At 41.4% G+C, this 19,830-nt stretch overlaps 1 protein-coding gene across 4 annotated transcripts in view; it reads left to right on the plus strand.

Moving 5' to 3' along the window:
- PDIA2 (protein disulfide isomerase family A member 2) overlaps positions 1 to 19,830 on the plus strand; it is a 1,068,054-nt gene that overhangs the window by 820,149 nt on the left and 228,075 nt on the right. For all 4 annotated transcript variants that reach the window (XM_078662895.1, XM_078662896.1, XM_078662898.1 and 1 more), the window contains one exon: positions 16,088 to 16,269. In XM_078662895.1, coding sequence (XP_078519021.1) covers positions 16,088 to 16,269 — 182 coding nt within the window. The remainder of the gene's footprint in view (positions 1 to 16,087; positions 16,270 to 19,830) is intronic.

Consider the following 19,830-nt stretch of genomic DNA (forward strand, 5'->3'; position numbering starts at 1 on the left):
AAATCAGTCTGACCCTGTGCCTCATGGGAACAGTCCAGCCCGAACTGCCAAGCCATGCTTTCCCTGGCCCGGAAACAAGCTTCCTAGGACCGGTTTCTGGCATTTCAGCCGTCTTCAGCCAGGCTTGCTTGAATCCAGTGGCAAAGTGAGCAAGGGACTCACGTCTGAGCATAGCCTGCCAACTTATGGCGAACAAAGCAGTACAAAAAGGGGTGGTGATGGAGGGAGCATCTGAACCAATCAAACACTCACACCCAGTCAACAGATCTGGATTTAATCCATCACCGTTCTTTAGCCCACTCTGCCACCCCAGTTCAGACATGGCCATATGCAAATCAGTCTGACCCTGTGCCTCATGGGAACAGTCCAGCCTGAACTGCCAAGCCATGCCGTCCCTGGACCGGAAACAAGCTTCCTAGGACCGGTTTCTGGCATTCAGCCGTCTTCAGCCAGGCTTGCTTGAATCCAGTGGCAAAGTGAGCAAGGGACTCACATCTGAGCATACCCTGCCAAATTATGGCGAACAAAGCGGTACAAAAGGGGGTGGTGATGGACGGAGCATCTGAACCAATCAAACACTCACACCCAGTCAACAGATCTGGGTTTAATCCATCAACGTTCTTTCGCCCACTCTGCCACCCCAGTTCAGACATGGCCATATGCAAAGGGCAGAAAGGTCAAAAAAAATGTGGGAAAACGAGTGGCACAGAGGCACAAAGGTCAAAAGAAAGGGCAGAAAGGTCACAAAAAACGGGGGAGACGAGTGGCATAGAAGGCAGAAAGGTCACAAGAAAGAGCACAAAGGTCACAAAAAATGGGCGGAAACGACTGGCATAGAGGCAGAAAGGTCGCAAGAAAGCACAGAAAGGTCACAAAAAATGGGGGAAACGAGTGGCACAGAGGCACAAAGTCACAAGAAAGGGCAGAAAGGTCACAAAAAACGGGGGGAAACGAGTGGCACAGAGGACAGAAAGGTCCCAAGAAAGGGTAGAAAGGTCACAAAAAACAGGGGGAAACGAGTGGCACAGAGGGCAGAAAGGTCACAAGAAAGGACAGAAAGGTCACAAAAAACAGGGGGAAACGAGTGGCACAGAAGGCAGAAAGGTCCCAAGAAAGGGCAGAAAGGTCACAAAAAAAACGGGGAAACGAGTGGCAAAGAGGCACAAAGGTCACAAGAAAGAGCAGAAATGTCACACAAAAACGGGGGAAACGAGTGGCACAGAGAGCAGAAAGGTCCCAAGAAAGGGCAGAAAGGTCACAAAAACGGGGGGAAAAGAGTGGCACAGAAGGCAGAAAGGTCACAGAAATGCAGGGGCGGCTAAGCAACAGAAGGCAAAAATGGGCAGAGAGACACGGGGGGCGCGAGGGGAGCAGAACGAAAAACCTGGCAGAGAGACACGGGGCAGCGAGGGGAGCAGAAGGGAAACCAGGCAGAAGACACGGGGCAGCGAGGGGAACAGAGGGAGAGAACGGGCACAGACCACGTACAGACAGCAGGGGAGACAGACAACAGCAGTCATAGACACATCAATGAAAATGCAGTCACTACAACGGGGCTTAAGTATAAATGCAATAAAGAGTGGTGCAGTTGCACACCTATGTAAGGCGTTCTTATTGTGAGTTTAATAAAATGTTATAATCAAAGTTAAGTGGTATGTTGGAAAATTGCGTGCAACTCCCTGAGTGGGAAAAAGACCCTAACATCCCATTCTATTAAATGCAAATATGAACTGTGGAAACACCCATAGTTGAAAGGAGTGCACAGCTGATGGACAAGTTGTCTCAAAACAATCTTTAAGTATCTGAAAAACAATATTTATAAATGCTCAAAGCCAAGAAAGTTCATTTCAATTTATCTGGTTTAGTTTTAGTTTCAACAACCAGTTATGTACACATAATTCCAAGCATTGTATTCATGCCAATTATCATTGATTCAAAACGATATTATTCATTCAAGAAAATATAACGTTGTACACAAACATATTGAAACATAACACAAATATTCTTTTCAAAAATCCCAATGCATTTCGGGTTTACGAGAGAAACCCTTCGTCAGGGGAAATCAATTTCAAGGGTAAAGTTGTCTTCACAAGTTGAATGGCATCCACAGAAATCTAAAACACAACAATATGCAGTAAGTATACTGCTTTGAATATAGGATTTGCACCCCAATTTGTGATTGAAGCGTGTGTAGTAAAAAAGAAAAGAGGAAATGTGCACTGGTGTATGGTAGGCAAAAAGCAAAACGTATAAATAAAAAATTTAGCTGAAACTTAGAAAATCACCTCCGGAAGAATGTGTGCCATGCGATGAAAACAGTGACAAGAGTCCTGTGTCCCAAAATACAATAAGTGAACAGTAATAGTGGGCTTGCCTGGGAGGATAATGGTGTCCTGCCGTATTGCACAATAGGAGGAGTGAAGCTCGATGTGTGGTTAATTACCGTCTGTAAAATATGAACGTAGCAAATATTGTAACAAAATAAGGAAGGGAATGAAAAGAAACACGCCTAGTTGTGTAGAAGGCTTACCCGGAACCCGTATGGGTTATCGTCCGTGATGCGAGCTAAGTGGGATCTGTAAAGGAGACGGGGACGCACCGTTAGTAAACTGATGCGTATAGGCTAAGGAAAACATGAAACTACTAAACGCAGTTTAACCTACCCGAAGTGTGGACCAAAGAGGTTTCATTACCCGCCGAAGCTTTCGAACGCCGGAGTCGCGTTGTATACAAAATATCCCATCATGCTTAGCGGTTTTAAAGAGACCGTAGCAATATTTGAGATACCGCGATAAAGAAGGTTGCGTAATGTGTGCTAATATTAATTAGCCAGTGTTCTGCTTTGTTGAATAGAAGATTAATTGTGAGGGTTACTGTTCTGTGCCTGATGCATTTTGCACAAAGAAAGCAAAAGTGAAAAAGTTTATGAGTTGACCCTTATGTGTGAACATAAACTGAGTAAAGAATGTACAAATTCAATGAAATGATATAATGGTTTTGATACGTGGCGCCTGAGTAGAATGTTTTAACAGCAATGTAATTCTGGGAGACACCTTCATGCACCCACACACGGGTCAGAAGATAAAATTGCAGCACACATCTAATTGCAATACTGAACAAGTAATCTAAGTGATTAAATGCCCTTTGGGCCTCGTATATGTAGGCAGAACCAGCAGGAAAATTAAGACACGCATCATAGAGCACAAAAGTAGAATTAGGAACAAAAACACTTCTTCTCCTTTGGCAGTACATTGGGATAGAGCAGGTCACACTATTCCCCAATTATGTTACACAATTCTCGAAAGTCTCAGAGACATCTCTGGTGTTGACATTAACACAGCCCTGGCACGCAGGGAAACTTATTGGATACAAATTTTAAGCACGCTGATCCCGAATGGGCTCAACGATCACTATGAAATGTTATGTTTTTTGTAATAACATTATACGAGAAATATTGTTTCAGTTTCTGAATTTGTACAGGATCTGCACCCGTCTCTTTTGGTTTTATATCACCTTCTTTATTATTTATTTTCTCACACATACTCTTTTTATTTATTTTTTTGCATTTATTTAGCAGTTTCCGCCGTCTTACTTTCATTTCATTGAATTTGTACATTCTTTACTCAGTTTATGTTCACACATAAGGGTCAACTCATAAACTTTTTCACTTTTGCTTTCTTTGTGCAAAATGCATCAGGCACAGAACAGTAACCCTCGCACTTAATCTTCTATTCAACAAAGCAGAACACTGGCTTAATTAATATTAGCACACATTACGCAACCTTCTTTATCGCGGTATCTCAAATATTGCTACGGTCTCTTTAAAACCGCTAAGCATGATGGGATATTTTGTATACAACGCGACTCCGGCGTTCGAAAGCTTCGGCGGGTAATGAAACCTCTTTGCTCCACACTTCGGGTAGGTTAAACTGCGTTTAGTAGTTTCATGTTTTCCTTAGCCTATACGCATCAGTTTACTAACGGTGCGTCCCCGTCTCCTTTACAGATTCCACTTAGCCCGCATCACGGACGATAACCCATACGGGTTCCGGGTAAGCCTTCTACACAACTAGGCGTGTTTCTTTTCACTCCCTTCCTTATTTTGTTACAATATTTGCTACGTTCATATTTTACAGACGGTAATTAACCACACATCGAGCTTCACTCCTCCTATTGTTCAATACGGCAGGACACCATTATCCTTCCAGGCAAGCCCACTATTACTGTTCACTTATTGTATTTTGGGACACAGGACTCTTGTCACTGTTTTCATCGCATGGCACACATTCTTCCGGAGGTGATTTTCTACGTTTCAACTATATTTTTTATTTATACGTTTTGCTTCTTGGCTACCATACACCAGTGCACATTTCCTCTCTTCTTTTTTACTGCACACGCTTCAATCACAAATTGGGGTGCAAATCCTATATTCAAAGCAGTATACTTACTGCATATTGTTGTGTTTTAGATTTCTGTGGATGCCATTCAACTTGTGAAGACAACTTTACCCTTGAAATTGATTTCCCCTGACGAAGGGTTTCTCTCGTAAACCCGAAATGCATTGGGATTTTTGAAAAGAATATTAGTGTTATGTTTCAATATGTTTGTGTACAACGTTATATTTTCTTGAATGAATAATATCGTTTTGAATCAATGATAATTGGCATGAATACAATGCTTGGAATTATGTGTACATAACTGGTTGTTGAAACTAAAACTAAACCAGATAAATTGAAATGAACTTTCTTGCCTTTGAGCATTTATAAATATTGTTTTTCAGATACTTAAAGATTGTTTTGAGACAACTTGTCCATCAGCTGTGCACTCCTTTCAACTATGGGTGTTCCCACAGTTCATTTTGTCACTACAACGGGAGCATGGAAAGAAAATACAGGCAATACAAAGGAGGATGAGCAAACCTACGGCCTACCACTGGGCACCAGGGATGAGGCGCAGGTGGTAGCCTGCGAGTGGAGGAGGGCCTCGATCTTCCTCAGCAGCGGCAGCTGGGCAGGGAGGCACAGGCGGTGCTGTGCGGAGGGGGAGCGACCTACCTGGAAGGGTCAAGGGTATGGGGATTTTCGATTTGCTGATGCTCCGGCTTTCTCCAATCAGCACCTAGGAACGTCATCAGTTACATTTCACCAATGAGGAGGACAGCAGCTAGCTGGCGTGTTTTTTTTCCCACCATCTGCTTGTTTGTGGTGAGTGCCCGTTGTTCCGGAACAAGTAACTTGAGCAAACGTGTAAGCCCTGTTAAGCAACAGCCGAGAAGGTGTTAACTGCTGCTGAACGCGTCTCTTAGCGCGCCCAGGTGTGAATGTTCTCGTTATTTTTTAACTGTGAAAAAGACTGATCCTGTTGAAAAGCAGTATTAACTCCTTGTTTCCCTCCCCAGTGAGGGTTTGTACGTATGTTTCATTTTATTTTCATAGTTTCCAGCGCCACAAGCACGGGCAGTAGAGCAACACAAAGTACATGTTGACATTCTCTTAAATCCCATCCCTGTCCAGTGCTTTCTAAAACAGGAACGAGGCACCGCAGGAGTGAAATATGAAGCAACACAGAAGCAGCAGGCAAAGAACACAAATGTTTAAGCGAGAACCAAAGACAGCATCTCCAATAATATTATAAGCATGAACTGTTTAAACCACTGCACCCAGCCACGGTCAAAAACAATGAGAACTGATGAAAGAGCGAAAATAGGAACAGAAAGATCAACAACAGTCAAAGGCGAACCCATCTGAGTGGGATGTGGAGGCTGTGATCACAAAATAAGAAGGGGCTTAATTTTAAGAATCTTTTACTAGTCCCAAAACGGCTTGTTTGGCAATAATCACAGGGGCCTGGATTTGTTACGTTTTACCAACTATGGCGCCGTTTTGCACTTATGTAAAGTTCAACAAGTGAATTTATTTTCTAGTGGTCGGTGTAAATGCCGGGAGCTGTAAATATGGATGCAAAATATCCCCTGCACCACTGTAATCTACATAACATATACATAAAAGTAAGTGAAAATAATAATAAGTATGTAATCCTTCCAATTAGAGGACCTGTACCAACAGCGCTCCAGTGAGATTTCCTCAGGTGTCCCTCTCCCTCACATCCGATACCTGCTTATTCTCTTTTTGCATTGGTCCCACACCAGCCCCCGCCCTAATACCCCATACCATCAGAATTGTTATCCCTCCAGCTGCAAAGTGCACAGTTGCTTTCTATGTATTCAAGTTTGCGAGTGACATATAATCCGTACATGGAGCATGTCTTCTAAGCCTCATGCATCTCAAACCTACATCCCCCACATAAGACATGCTGCATCCAGGGCCGTCTTAACAGCATTCTAAGCCCCCGGGCCAAGCAGTGCACGGGGCCCTGCCTACACAACCACTCACAGGAATAACAAGCATTTGCAATGCAATAGGTCTGGCAATATTAATGTTTGATCTATTGATGTTGCATTATTTAGCAATGCCAATAGCTCAAACTTAAATAATGAGATACCTATTGCATTGCAAATTCTTGTTTGCTTACTGTGAGGGCTGGAGTACTTTTGGGGTTTATGAGATACTCCCGGGGGCAGATTTACAAGCCCCTTGCGCCACATTTGCGTCAGTTTTAACATGGAAAAAATGACGCAAAAGTGGCGCAAGGGGCTTGTAAATCTGCCCCCTAGTCTTCTGTCTTCAGAGGTAACTTTAGGGCAGCAGCCCCTTGTCTGCACAGAGAAGCCAAATTACACCATTTCAAACCTGTTTGTAAATATTTGGAAAATGTTTAACTTTCTCTAAAATAATCCCGGACTGGAGTTCAACTATCACATAGGCCTCCCAGGCAATTGTGTGGAATGTTGCACTTGGGCTGCATTAGAAGAGCACAGCAGCCAAGCTGGAAAGGTAGTAGTTTCTTTTAGAATTATACAGGCAGGCAGCAACATCCACAGGGCTAAAAGGTCTTCAAGTTGCCAAAAGAAAAATTTATCAAAAAGAGAGAGGGGGGACCAAGGAGCTTATAAAGGTCCAGTGTCCGTGCTCCTAATATCAGTATTTAACCAACAAAGAGGACAAAGTTCCTGTGCCAGGGTGCAGAAAGTCACCCATGCATCGTGGTGCAAAAAGTCACCCATACTTAAAAAATTGGAAGGAAAAGAAAGGAAAAAGAGAAAAAGGGATTCCTAGGTATAAAGGACCCAAAATTATGAGAGGGAAAAACACTGTGTTTCCTCTGTTGCCCTCACACACCCCGAAGAGTGTCATGCTTCATCATCGGGCGTTTGCTCCTCCTAGGGCCGGTGCTGCAATTCCTGCAAGATCTATCACACTGGCACGAATTTTCATTACCCTCCTCTTGACTCATAACCCGCACACCCGCATGCAACATCCGGCATTCCTCTAAAAGATCTCCGATAAAGTGACCCTTCGGGGGACCCGTAGGGAATTGCAGCACCGGCCCTAGGAGGAGCAAACGCCCGATGATGAAGCATGACACTCTTCGGGGTGTGTGAGGGCAACAGAGGAAACACAGTGTTTTTCCCTCTCAAATTTTGGGTCCTTTATACCTAGGAATCCCTTTTTCTCTTTTTCCTTTCTTTTCCTTCCAATTTTTTAAGTATGGGTGACTTTTTGCACCACGATGCATGGGTGACTTTCTGCACCCTGGCACAGGAACTTTGTCCTCTTTGATGGTTAAATGCCAAAAGAAAAATGCCAGCCATGTGTTTCATAAACAGCCTGCAAATTGCTTGTTTTGGCACTAAATGCGGTTTATAAATAAAGTAGTATGTATTTATTTGTAATGTGACTTTTCTGTCTTTGATCCTTTTAATTATCAGTCATGGATCTTTCAGGCAGCCCTAGAGCACAATTTAAAGTGCTTTCTATTTATATTTGCTTTTCAAAGTATGCACAGATAAATTCTGTTAATACAGCTTTAGTGAGTGCTTATTTTTGTACCGCCTGGGACATCAAAATAATGAGCTGGCAACCCTAATCATAAAACTGTAAGTTTGTTGTAGGATCAGCACATTATTTATTTCCTCAACCCTCGATCCCTGGTTACGTCCATAAAAGCAACAGTTTAACTTATATGTGAAACGCTACGCCGCCGTCAATAACATTCTGACATACTTCAAGTGTCTGGAAATGCACCCTGCATTCAGACAACACTCTCCTCATTTTCATTCTTAACTTTTACACTCACCCTGCACTCACAGCGATCACAATGCCCTCACACTGTTCCCCATGCACTCCCCATGAACTCAAACCATTCATCCCCATCCTGTACTCACAGTGATCACTCTGCACTCACAATGCACTTCAATTAATGGCTGGTTTCTTTAACTTTCTGCACTACCACCACACCCTTCGCTTTCAGGCAGAGACTCCTCAAAGACAGTTATAACTATTCAGGGGCAGTTTTTGTGAAAGCGGAGTCCATGGGGTTGCAGGTAAAAGCCCAGCAGGGTTGCATTCAGATGCAGAACCCTAATCCTCTTGATCCCTGGGGCGGTGAACAGACATAATATCGAGTTTTTAATTTCGACTAGACATAATATCGAGTTTTTAATATCGACTAGACATAATATCGACTAGACATAATATAGACTACAAAAATATCGACTAGAGTAGCCAAAATATCGAAGTCAAAAATATAGAATGACATAATATCGACTAGATAGAATATAGACAACAGAAATATCGAAAATAAGGTAAGTTAATATTTTTTAATTTTTGTGTAATATAATTCTGTAGCGGGTTGTGGGTTTATAGGGGAATAGGGTGGGAAGTAATTTATTTATAATTAATTTACTATGTTATTTAATTTATTGGTATTTATTTTTAATTAATTGTTAATTAAAAATTAATTGGTAAATAATTAAAATATAATTGGCAATTAATTTTAATTGATTAATTGATAAATATGTTATTTTAGTAATTTATTTTCTGTAGCGGGTTGTGGGTTTATAGGGGAATAGGGTGGGAAGTAGGTTAAATATAATTAATTTAATATGTTATTTAATTTATTGGTATTTATTTTTAATTAATTGTTAATTAAATATTACTTGGTAATTAATTAAATTATAATTGGTAATTCATTTTAATTGATTAATTGATACATATATTATTTTTAGTAATTTATTTTCTGTAGCGGGTTGTGGGTTTATAGGGGAATAGGGTGGGAAGTAATTTAATTATAATTAATTTAATATGTTATTTCATTTATTGGTATTTATTTTTAATTAATTGTTAATTAAATATTAATTGGTAATTAATTAAATTATAATTGGTAATTAATTTTAATTGATTATTTGATAAAAAATTTATTTTTAGTAATTTATTTTCTGTAGCGGGTTGTGGCTTTATAGGGGAATAGGGTGGGAAGTAATTTAATTATAATTAATTTAATATGTTATTTCATTTATTGGTATTTATTTTTAATTAATTGTTAATTAAATATTAATTGGTAATTAATTTAAATATAATTGGTAATTAATTGTAATTGGTATTAATATTTCTCTTAATTATATTTATATATGAAGTATTTACTTTCCCTACTGTTGCACTCACTGGAGTGGGAATAGTAATTTATACCCCTACGCTATCCAGCGCTTTCCCTACTGTTGCATTCTCTGAAGTTGGAATAGTAATTTTAACCCCCACGCTATCCAACACTTTCCCTACTGTTGCACCCACTGGAGTGGGTATGCAACGTTTACAACGCAACTTTTACTATGCACTACCATTACAACGAAACTTTTACAACGCAAAAACTTTTACAACGCATACATTTACAAAGCATGTTTTTACAACGCAGATACCTTTACAATGCATACCATTACAACGTAAGAATTGGTAAGTATATAATTATTTTTAAAATGTTATATGTTTGGGTTTTTGGGTAAAGGGGTATTTTTAGGGTTCAGGGTCAGTTTTCAGTTTTTGGGTAAAGGGGTATTTTTAGGGTTCAGGGTCAGTTTTCAGTTTCTGGGGTAAAGGGGTATTTTTAGGGTTCAGGGTCAGTTTTCAGTTTTTGGGTAAAGGGGTATTTTTAGGGTTCAGGGTCAGTTTTCAGTTTTTGGGGTAAAGGGGTATTTTTAGGGTTCAGGGTCAGTTTTCAGTTTTTGGGGTAAAGGGGTATTTTTAGGGTTCAGGGTCAGTTTTCAGTTTTTGGGTAAAGGGGTATTTTTATGGTTCAGGGTCAGTTTTCAGTTTTTGGGTAAAGGGGTATTTTTAGGGTTCAGGGTCAGTTTTCAGTTTTTTGGGGTAAAGGGGTATTTTTAGGGTTCAGGGTCAGTTTTCAGTTTTTGGGTAAAGGGGTATTTTTAGGGTTCAGGGTCAGTTTTCAGTTTTTGGGTAAAGGGGTATTTTTAGGGTTCAGGGTCAGTTTTGGGTTTTTGGGGTACAGGGGTACTTTGTAAAAATAAATTAAAATTACATTTAAATTAAATTAATTAAATAAAATTAAATACAATTAAATTATATTATAATGTTTTTAATTCATTTATATTCAAAAAATTATTATATACTTACCAATACTTACGTTGTAATGGTATGCGTTGTAAAGGTATATGCGTTGTAAAATCTTGCGTTGTAAATGTATGCGTTGTAAAAGTTTTTGCGTTGTAAAAGTTTTGTTGTAATGGTAGGCGTTGTAAAAGTATGCGTTGTAACGTCATACATCCCTGGAGTGGGAATAGTAATTTTAACCCCTACGCTATCCAGCGCTTTCTCTACTGTTGCACCCACTGGAGTGGGTATAGTAAATTTTACCTCTACGCTATCCAACACTTTTGCTAATGTTGAACTCACTATAGTTGTAACAATAATTTTTAACCATTTTCTATGCTACGCTAAAAATGTTATATATGTTTATTTAATAATATGTTTTTATATATATATATATATATATATATATATATATGTATTATTTTTGGTGATATAATTTTTTTAATTATATAAATTATTTATTAAAATTACATTTTTTTAATAATTATTTCTAAGTTTATATTAAATATATTTATTACTATATTAGTTTTAACTTAATTTTAAGACATTTAAAAAAATCGATATTTTGACAGTCTATATTTTTGTGACGTCGATATTATGTCAGTGATCCCCCTGGGGCCTCACAGCAATGGTCTAGGAGACAAGAAAGGAGCGAGATTCATAGATATTGTAAAAGAGAAGGCCCAGAATAGGGCGCACTGTAAGAGGACTCATTTTTATGTTTACAAATGGCCAGAGACAACATCTTCGGAGCGATACTACAAAGATGGGGACAATAGAAGTGTTTTTATTTTTTAAGGGACATTCCTTAGTGAAGCTGATACTGCTGCCAAATGTGTAAGTGGCCACTGCTGGTTATCATTAAGGAAGCAGATGCAGCAGGACTGGGGCCCAGGGATTTGAGAGGCCCACTGCATCACAGTTATGACTGTCTACCTTTAAAAAGGGGGCATCGGAGCATATTTTTCTTCCAAACATTAGGACCGGGGTGATGATCTGTCAAGGTGGGGTAGAGATAAAAGATACAGAGGAGATAGCCTGCTACTCAGGACTGCAGTTATCATTAGTGCAGCAGGTGTAGTTGCATGGTGGTCAACGCGTGTGAGGGGCTCACAACCTCCCAATTATGGGGAGCAGTTTGTTTGGGATAAAATCTGTTTTTGTTTGATGCATTTGCTGTTTTATAAGTCTCATATTTAGTGCAGTTCATAAGCTATAGAAAAAGTATTCCTGATACCATCTCATAAGCCCCGCTCCCTGCACGCAGCCATGTCCCTCCCGCTCCCCAATACTTGCCATAAAGATTTGGAGGGGGGCCTGACCCCAAACCATTTTGCTTAGGGGGGGCTCAGAGTAAAAAAGTTTGAAGATCTCTGGTCTAGAGTGATGGAGAGTGTGAACGAGAACCGAAGCGTAACCCACAGGATGCTTCGCTCCGCTTGCGGCCTGTGTCCGAGCGGCATGTAGCATGGGGCTTCGCTCAGCTCCTGTCTCAGCTAGGTGTAGTGTTTGACATATGGCCATGTCTGAACTGGGGTGGCAGAGTGGGCTAAAGAACGGTGATGGATTAAACCCAGATCTTTTGACTGGGTGTGAGTGTTTGATTGGTTCAGATGCTCCGTCCATCACCACCCCCTTTTGTACCGCTTTGTTCGCCATAAGTTAGCAGGGTATGCTCAGACGTGAGTCCCTTACTTACTTTGCCACTGGATTCAAGCAAGCCTGGCTGAAGAAGGCTGAAATGCCAGAAGCTGGTCCTAGGAAGCTTGTTTACGGTCCAGGGAAGGCATGGCTTGGCAGTTCGAGGCCGTACTGTTCCCATGAGGCACAGGGTCAGACTGATTTGCATATGGCCATTTCTGAACTGGGGTGGCAGAGTGGGCTAAAGAACGGCGATGGATTAAATCCAGATCTTTTGACTGGGTGTGAGTGTTTGATTGGTTCAGATGCTCCGTCCATCACCACCCCCTTTTGTACCGCTTTGTTCGCCATAAGTTGGCAGGGTATGCTCAGATGTGAGTCCCTTGCTCACTTTGCCACTGGATTCAAGCAAGCCTGGCTGAAGACAGCTGAAATGCCAGAAACCGGTCCTAGGAAGCTTGTTTACGGTCCAGGGAAGGCATGGCTTGGCAGTTCGGGCTGGACTGTTCCCATGAGGCACAGGGTCAGACTGATTTGCATATGGCCATGTCTGAACTGGGGTGGCAGAGTGGGCTAAAGAACGGTGATGGAATAAACCCAGATCTTTTGTGTGAGTGTTTGATTGGTTCAGATGCTCCGTCCATCACCACCCCCTCTTGTACCGTAGTGTTTGACATTAGCAAAAAATCCCTAGAGCGGGAAGAGCATATGGTTAGGGACGCAATGATGACTGGCAAAGTCCACATATGAGCTACAGCCGTATTGTGAAATGGCATTGTTCCATCTGATAGGAAGCATTAACACCACTTACACTCCATGTAAAGGTGTTCACTGCGAAATGGAAATGTGTATTTAGTGAGGAATGTCCATTTTGTGTAGCCAAAAAATAATACATCCTGCATGTTTTATTTGTTTGTGTGCTCAGCGTGAACTAGGTTTAGTTCTTTTTGGATTGCACCAGTGTGTAGGTTGCTGGGCACCTCTAGCCACTTGATTCCTTTACGAATACTACTCACTGATCTATTTCCTTTGCATGTTTGCGCAGTTGCAAAATTCTTGAGCTTGATGTGGGCAAAAACGAGAGCCATTATTGCTGATAAGTTCTTTTAAGTAGTGTAGATTTTCATAATGATTTTTATTGCATTTTTATATTGTGAACTTTCTTTTAGCAATTTTAGTATAATGAAATATTCACTCTGTAAATGAGGATTTGGACAGGTTGTTAACTGATTATCTTGATAACTTTAACGTGCTTCTGTATGATTAGCGATGAATTCTGCCCTTGCCGCCCCTGTGGCAAACGCATGTAAGAGCGGGGGTGGAGCCACTGCCGCCCCCAAAATTTGTGCCCCACGTGGACCACCCCCTCGGCCCCCCTTGCTATGTTACTGAATCAACCTCCTCTTATTCAGGACTATAACAGTCTCTGAAGGTGTGGAAAGGGGAGCCTTTTTAGATTGTGAAGGAATAGCCTGCTCAATATTTCTGTCCTTTCAAAGGCATATGATTTTACAGCGTCACATTATTTTAGTATTTTTTCAGCCAATATTTTATACATATGCTTTTATTCTATGATTGGTGTTACTTCCCCTCCTTTTCAGGGGTCTTAGATTGTAATGATTTTAATTAATCGTGCACTAAGGTATTATCTATCTATGTATCCATGCAAAAAAATGAAATTACCTTCAAATGATATAAGTTTTAATCATACTTAGAATACGTGGTAAAGGCATGTGTAGAAAAGGCATCTGCATGGAAAAGGCACGTGTGGTAAAGACGTGTTGTAATGTCACATTCTACTGGGGGAGATGGAATTGTTTTTATCAAAGAGCCCAGGCATGAAGGGTTGGGGCCTTTCTGGGAATGCATTTTTATTTGAAGCACAGCTTTTTAAGGGCTTCGCAATGATGTGAACCGTTTAATTTATTTCTGGATGAGAAGTTTGTCATTCCAAGGCTTGTTTGAAGTTGCCAGCTTCTCTGCACCGTTATGGACCACATAAACGAATATGCAGTGACAGGTCACAGTGGAGTCAATTTGTTTTCGAAGTAGGTTCCCACTACCTTTGGGCAGTTCACACGCGCATGAAGGGGGGGAGACATCAGAGCAGAAAGTAGTGAATAATGTACTTAAATGTATGTCTACTGCGTGACTCGTTGCTCCATCCAGTCTGTTGAAATGTGCTGTGAGACAGCAAAGTTGCTTATAATCACATAGCTGCAGAGTACATCCATAACCTGGAGGGCAAAACTCTTTTAGGATGCATTCAGTGTGTTGCTTGCTCAGCAGATTCCACAATAGGGTTAAGCCTACAACCTTGCTTTTAGTGTGACACCATAAAAAATAAAAATGGTCTGGCATACCTCAATATTAATCAGTACCAAATGGTTCAGAAGGCCGAATTCATATAAAATCTGGACATGAACGTCAATACACCAAAAGGCCAGGGATAGCGGAAGTGACGTCACATGCAATTTGACCTTTACATTCACTCACACACATGCTTTCACACACATACACGATCGCACATACACACTCTCTAATATGTACACTCTTTCACTTGCAAAAAGGCACACAAGATACATTTAAATGCATTTGTAACTTAGCTCAGCAGCCAGGGAGGGTCATATTCCAGCTAATTGTACTCTATTTTTATTACACTAAGAGTGAATATTATTATTCACTATTACTGTAATAAACAAATGACAGCAAAGGAGAGTGGATCCCCGTGATGTCAATTAGGACAAGCTGCTCCTACGTTCCTAGCACTGATTTTGCCACGTCTGAGGCAAGGGGACACTAGTGTAGTGGAAGTGGTCGCAAGGGGCAGTTGCCACCACTGGCGACCCCTTAAAGGACGTCCATGGATCTGTAGAATCTGAAAGTTTGTAGTTAGCCGACTACTCATGTATCAGCATCGGATACCACCTTATCTCCAAGGGGCAAGAGCGTGTGCAGGGTCGGCACACCAGGCAGTGCCAAAATGGCTGGTCAGTTTGTGGGACAGTTTTGGGCTGTTAGTGGGTTGGTAATTTCCCTGATATTACAAACAGTCCTTGACTGCATAGAGCTCAACTCTGTGCAGTCTTCCATACCTTGCAAAACACTAACACAGCGTGTCTTTACAAGTTCAAACTCACACGATTTCCAAACATGGGATACTTTTTTAGCTATCTGATTCACAAATGAGACCACTTTTATTTTGGCGCCTGGGCCTATTTTCTGCCCCAGTCCAACCCTGATCATGTGTGCCTGCGAGAGAGAAAAAAATCATTGTGAATCTGAACCATGTACAAATGGATTGAGTTTATTGGCTAGAACCTTTCCAATAACATTACGAAGGCAATATATTGGGTCAAAGGTTTAAAACCAAGGAAGGACGTACTTAAAAACAAATCAACCCATGGGAGTACTGAGAAGAGAGCAGTGGCATGTGTCGGGGAAGTTGCAGGTAATTTATAACAGAATGAATCTGTGCAGAAGCCAAACTCATTTTCCGTTCTCTCATTGTCAAACCTCACATCCATTTCAACACCTGTTTGCAATTTGATAAATGAGGGAGGCTCAAACAAGTTCAAAGAGAAGTTACAATGCAGTGGTGGTTGGTTTGGGGCACAATGTCTCCACATGGACATGCTTGCACATAGCAGTAACCAGATTTCACCCAAGCTCCCTACATCTCAGCCCTTTTGAATCTACAAGAAGGGTAAAGCAGGATTTTGTGGTGGATTACCTCATTTACTTCAAGCAATGTAAACTGTTTTGGGATTACAAAGTAGGTTTGCAGAATGGATGATCCTGTTCTGTGAGAAGTACTTATCTGTTTGGGATTGAGAAAACTATTCCATTCCCATTGTCAATTTCCAAACAAGAGTCAGTGGAGTTATTTATATCTCCTCCGAGAGTTATTTAATAATTTCCCTTTTTCTCTCCAACTCTCACAGATGCTCCATGGTGCACACATTGCAAGGAGATGGAGCCTACGTGGAACGAGCTTGGCGAGAAGTACAAAGACCATAAGAACATTGTAATTGCCAAATTTGACGCTACTGCCAATGAAATAGACGGCCTACGGGTCCGAGGTTTCCCCAACCTCAAGTTTTTCCCAGCTGGAAAGGAAAAAAAGGTACAGTTTTTAAAACAAAGTGTTTCGATTTCCATTTTGGTTATGAATGTTTCGAGAGTTTGCCTCAATCATTTACATCCTCTCCTCTTCATAAGTGGCTTTCAGATCTTGAACGCATCCTGTGTTCAAACCAACCAACGTGAACAGAATTAGGAACAATCACCAATATACCAGTATATTCTATGAACCTAATTCTGTAGTTTGTTAAACAACATCCCATATCATTTCATCATTCTCGACTCTCACACAAGCGTAGGCTAAGGGCCGCAGTACAGTGAGTGCAAGGTGGTATGTGACCCGCCCTTTAACACCCATCAACCACTGACAGCCCTTGTCAAGATGGCGTCCTTGGCTTCAGCGGACTGATGTGATGCCTGTGCATCAAGTTGCACAATGTGCGCTCCACTGCATCTGGGGTTAAGCCGGCACATCAATCTTTCTAGGTGGCGAAAGGCTCGTAACGACATCCATCATTTTTCTAAAGCAAATGCGCAGTGGTTGTCACTATCTGTAGAGTTTGGTGGTACTTTCTGCTTGGTGGCATTAACACATTTCTGGAGAGCAGCAGTTGCCAGCGTGATCCGCAGGTTAAGCCCTAGGCCTGATTAAAGGAAAGAAGGGTAATCAAAAGTACACCTAGGGCAGACAGTAGTTAGAACATTGGGGGCAAGAATTCAGTTGTCTTTAAAAAACACACTGACCGTCCCTTCACTTTCGTAGTTATAGAAATAGGGTAAACCCAAACAAAGTCACTGGGACCTGGGTATAGCACAGTACATTAGGTAAGCTGGTCCAAGTGGAACAATTCTACGTAGCACACATTCCAAAAAATAAATGAAAACTCGATGCTTGTTGTCCATAATTCAAAAGTTCAACGTTATTTAATCACATTGAACGAACGTTCAAATATTAACAGAAAAAATACAATTATGTGCCAGACGAGTGACCCACGCAAAAGGGAAAGAAGGGGAAAAGGTATTGTGCATCAAGTGAGGATTGAAGGAGTGAAAAGGGAAGGGCGGTGACATGAAATCCATCACACCAATGTTTGCAATAAAAACTAATTTTTTAAGCCTCACAGTTAAACCAATAATGAATACAAGGCCATTTGTTTGTACTAGCACAGTTGAACAAATCACTGTTGACCATACTATCACACATAGGAGTGTATGTCGACGTTTCGAACCCAAAATCAAGTAGGCTGTTTAGGTCCTTACACCGGGGTCTTCCTCAGGACTGAATATGGGGCACCTGAGGATATTAACAAAGGAGGTTCTTAGTTTCTAGTGCGTAGGTGATATTTACAAGAGTGTAGCATAAAGCAAAAACTTAAAATTACCATGGACCACCTACAAATGGATGGTGGGAAAATGGTAGGCGAGCTCACTAGCTCCAAGGTCAGAGGGATGGCACCTGTAAGATAAGTTGAGGGAAATCAGAACAAGATCACATATATCATAAGGGTATGAAAAATCATCTCAAAGAAGAGGCAATCAATCTGACTTACTGGATATGATTCTTAAATGTTCCACACTGCTGTAACTCACTCCTTAATGCAGCAAAATCAGTCATAAATATTGAAAAAGGTGAAAGGGCCTAGATAGACTCAAAAGTTCCCACAATAACTATGTTGAAACATGGAGCAAAGAAAAAGAAGGGACCAACAGTCAGCCACCATTATCTTTAAAAATGGACTCTAGTCTGATAAAATGCCCATACGGGGAAGGAAGGAGAGTATTATTACCTTAGGAGGGGAGACAACTTCCCAGTTTACTCGAAAACCGCACAGTTGTCCGGAATGTAAATCAAGATCTTACATATCCCCTAATACCAACCTGATCTTCACGTAATAACCTGTAAATTGATTACAAGAATGAGCTTTTCAAGCCAAGGTTTACGCAATCGCAGGGACATTTCTTATCATATATCTCTAGACACAGTCTTTCTACCATGCTGACACCGCATCCACCTGTCAAACAGTGACAAGCATCGAGCGGCTGTCTCTATGCGTGTGCAATTCGTAGGCAGGCGCTGTACTTAAACGACAAGGCTGCCATTGCTCCGTTTCACTTGACAGAGAGGGCACCAGGTAACCATTTAGTAAATTGGTCACGGCTGGCTTTTCGGACCGTCGCTGATTAGAGTTGTTTTTAGGTTTCGCCTAGACAGTGCATGCGCTGTCTCGTCGAGAGATGCTGTATACAGTAAAGTGGGGGAAGTTCCGCCCACTTTCCGCCTATCTTTTTGATTGGCCGAATTCCTAAATGCTGCAATCTGATTAGTTTTCATCAACTTAATTCCGCCTCCTGATGGCCATGTCATAATTTTTCTCCTTCCGTAGCTATCGGCTCCTTTACTTTTGAAACTGTTTTGTTCCCCTGCCTCCCCCGTACCCTCCCGCAGTCTTCTCTGCCCACCACAACCCCCCCACCCACTCCTGTTCCTGCCTTCTTGGAAGACCGCAGTTTTATTTACAATGCAATAGGGCTCGCGTAATACGAGTCCTATTGCATTTGTAAATGCTTTTTTTGCCCTCTGATTGGCTGGCTGCATTCACACTATTTTTTGCCTGACCTAGACTCTTGCAGGCGCACGATGCTATACATCGTACGCATGCGCGCCAAAAGTCTGCCTCTGCCTTTTGTTGTAAAGATTTCACTTTTGCCTATGTCTGTTTGGTGCGCACGTTTTTCTTTTTAGCTTCCTGCATCTCCTTAGACTTTGCATACAAAACGAGCCAATCCTTATCTAGTTGTTTTGATTTCGCGAAGATTGTGCGCGAAGTGTTCTACAGCATTTTCTCTTTCGATTTCCCGAAGTGCTGAGTTTGTTGTTTTATACATTTGTCTCACCTGCAGCTTACACCTTCAACCGGTCGCCATCCTGGACGACGTTATGTAATGTTATGTTAGTTATTTTTAAAGCACACGGCTACTCCCAGGAGTGTCCCGGCGCTGAGCAAAGAACCACATAACAACCACAGAGAGAGAGCAACACAGATAGAAACCAGCAAAACAGATTAGAGCTGGAAAAGTCAGGTCTTAAGCTTTTTCCTAAAGGTGAGCAGATCCTGAGCCTGTCTGAGGGCCAAGGGAAGGCCGTTCCATAGATGGGAAGCAACCACCTGGAAAGAACAACCTCCGAACCGAGCAAGTGAAACTTAAGGAACAGGAATCAGGGGTTGAGTGGAGGACCTCAAAGTTCGTTGAGGGATGTAATGGGGACATCTTCGTCTAAAGTAGGGAGCTCCAATCTGATTAAAGGCCTTAAAAACCAAAATCAGAGCTTTAAAATAAATTCTCTTCTGAACAGGAAGCAGATGCAGGGATGACAGAAGAGGGGATAAAGGAGTCCTGGGGCCTGCCAGAAAGATGGCCCTGGCTGCCGAATTTTGAATCACCTGTAAACAACAATTGGTACAGGTACAGGTACAGAGGGATGTACGACATTACAACGCATGCTTTTACATCGCATGCTTTTACAACGCGAGTTTTACAACGCATACCATTACAACGCATAATGCTTTTAGGCGCTGGATAGTGAATTGTTTAATTTACTATT

This window comes from Lissotriton helveticus, chromosome 10 (assembly GCF_964261635.1).
Source record: "Lissotriton helveticus chromosome 10, aLisHel1.1, whole genome shotgun sequence".
Classification (NCBI taxonomy): domain Eukaryota; kingdom Metazoa; phylum Chordata; class Amphibia; order Caudata; family Salamandridae; genus Lissotriton; species Lissotriton helveticus.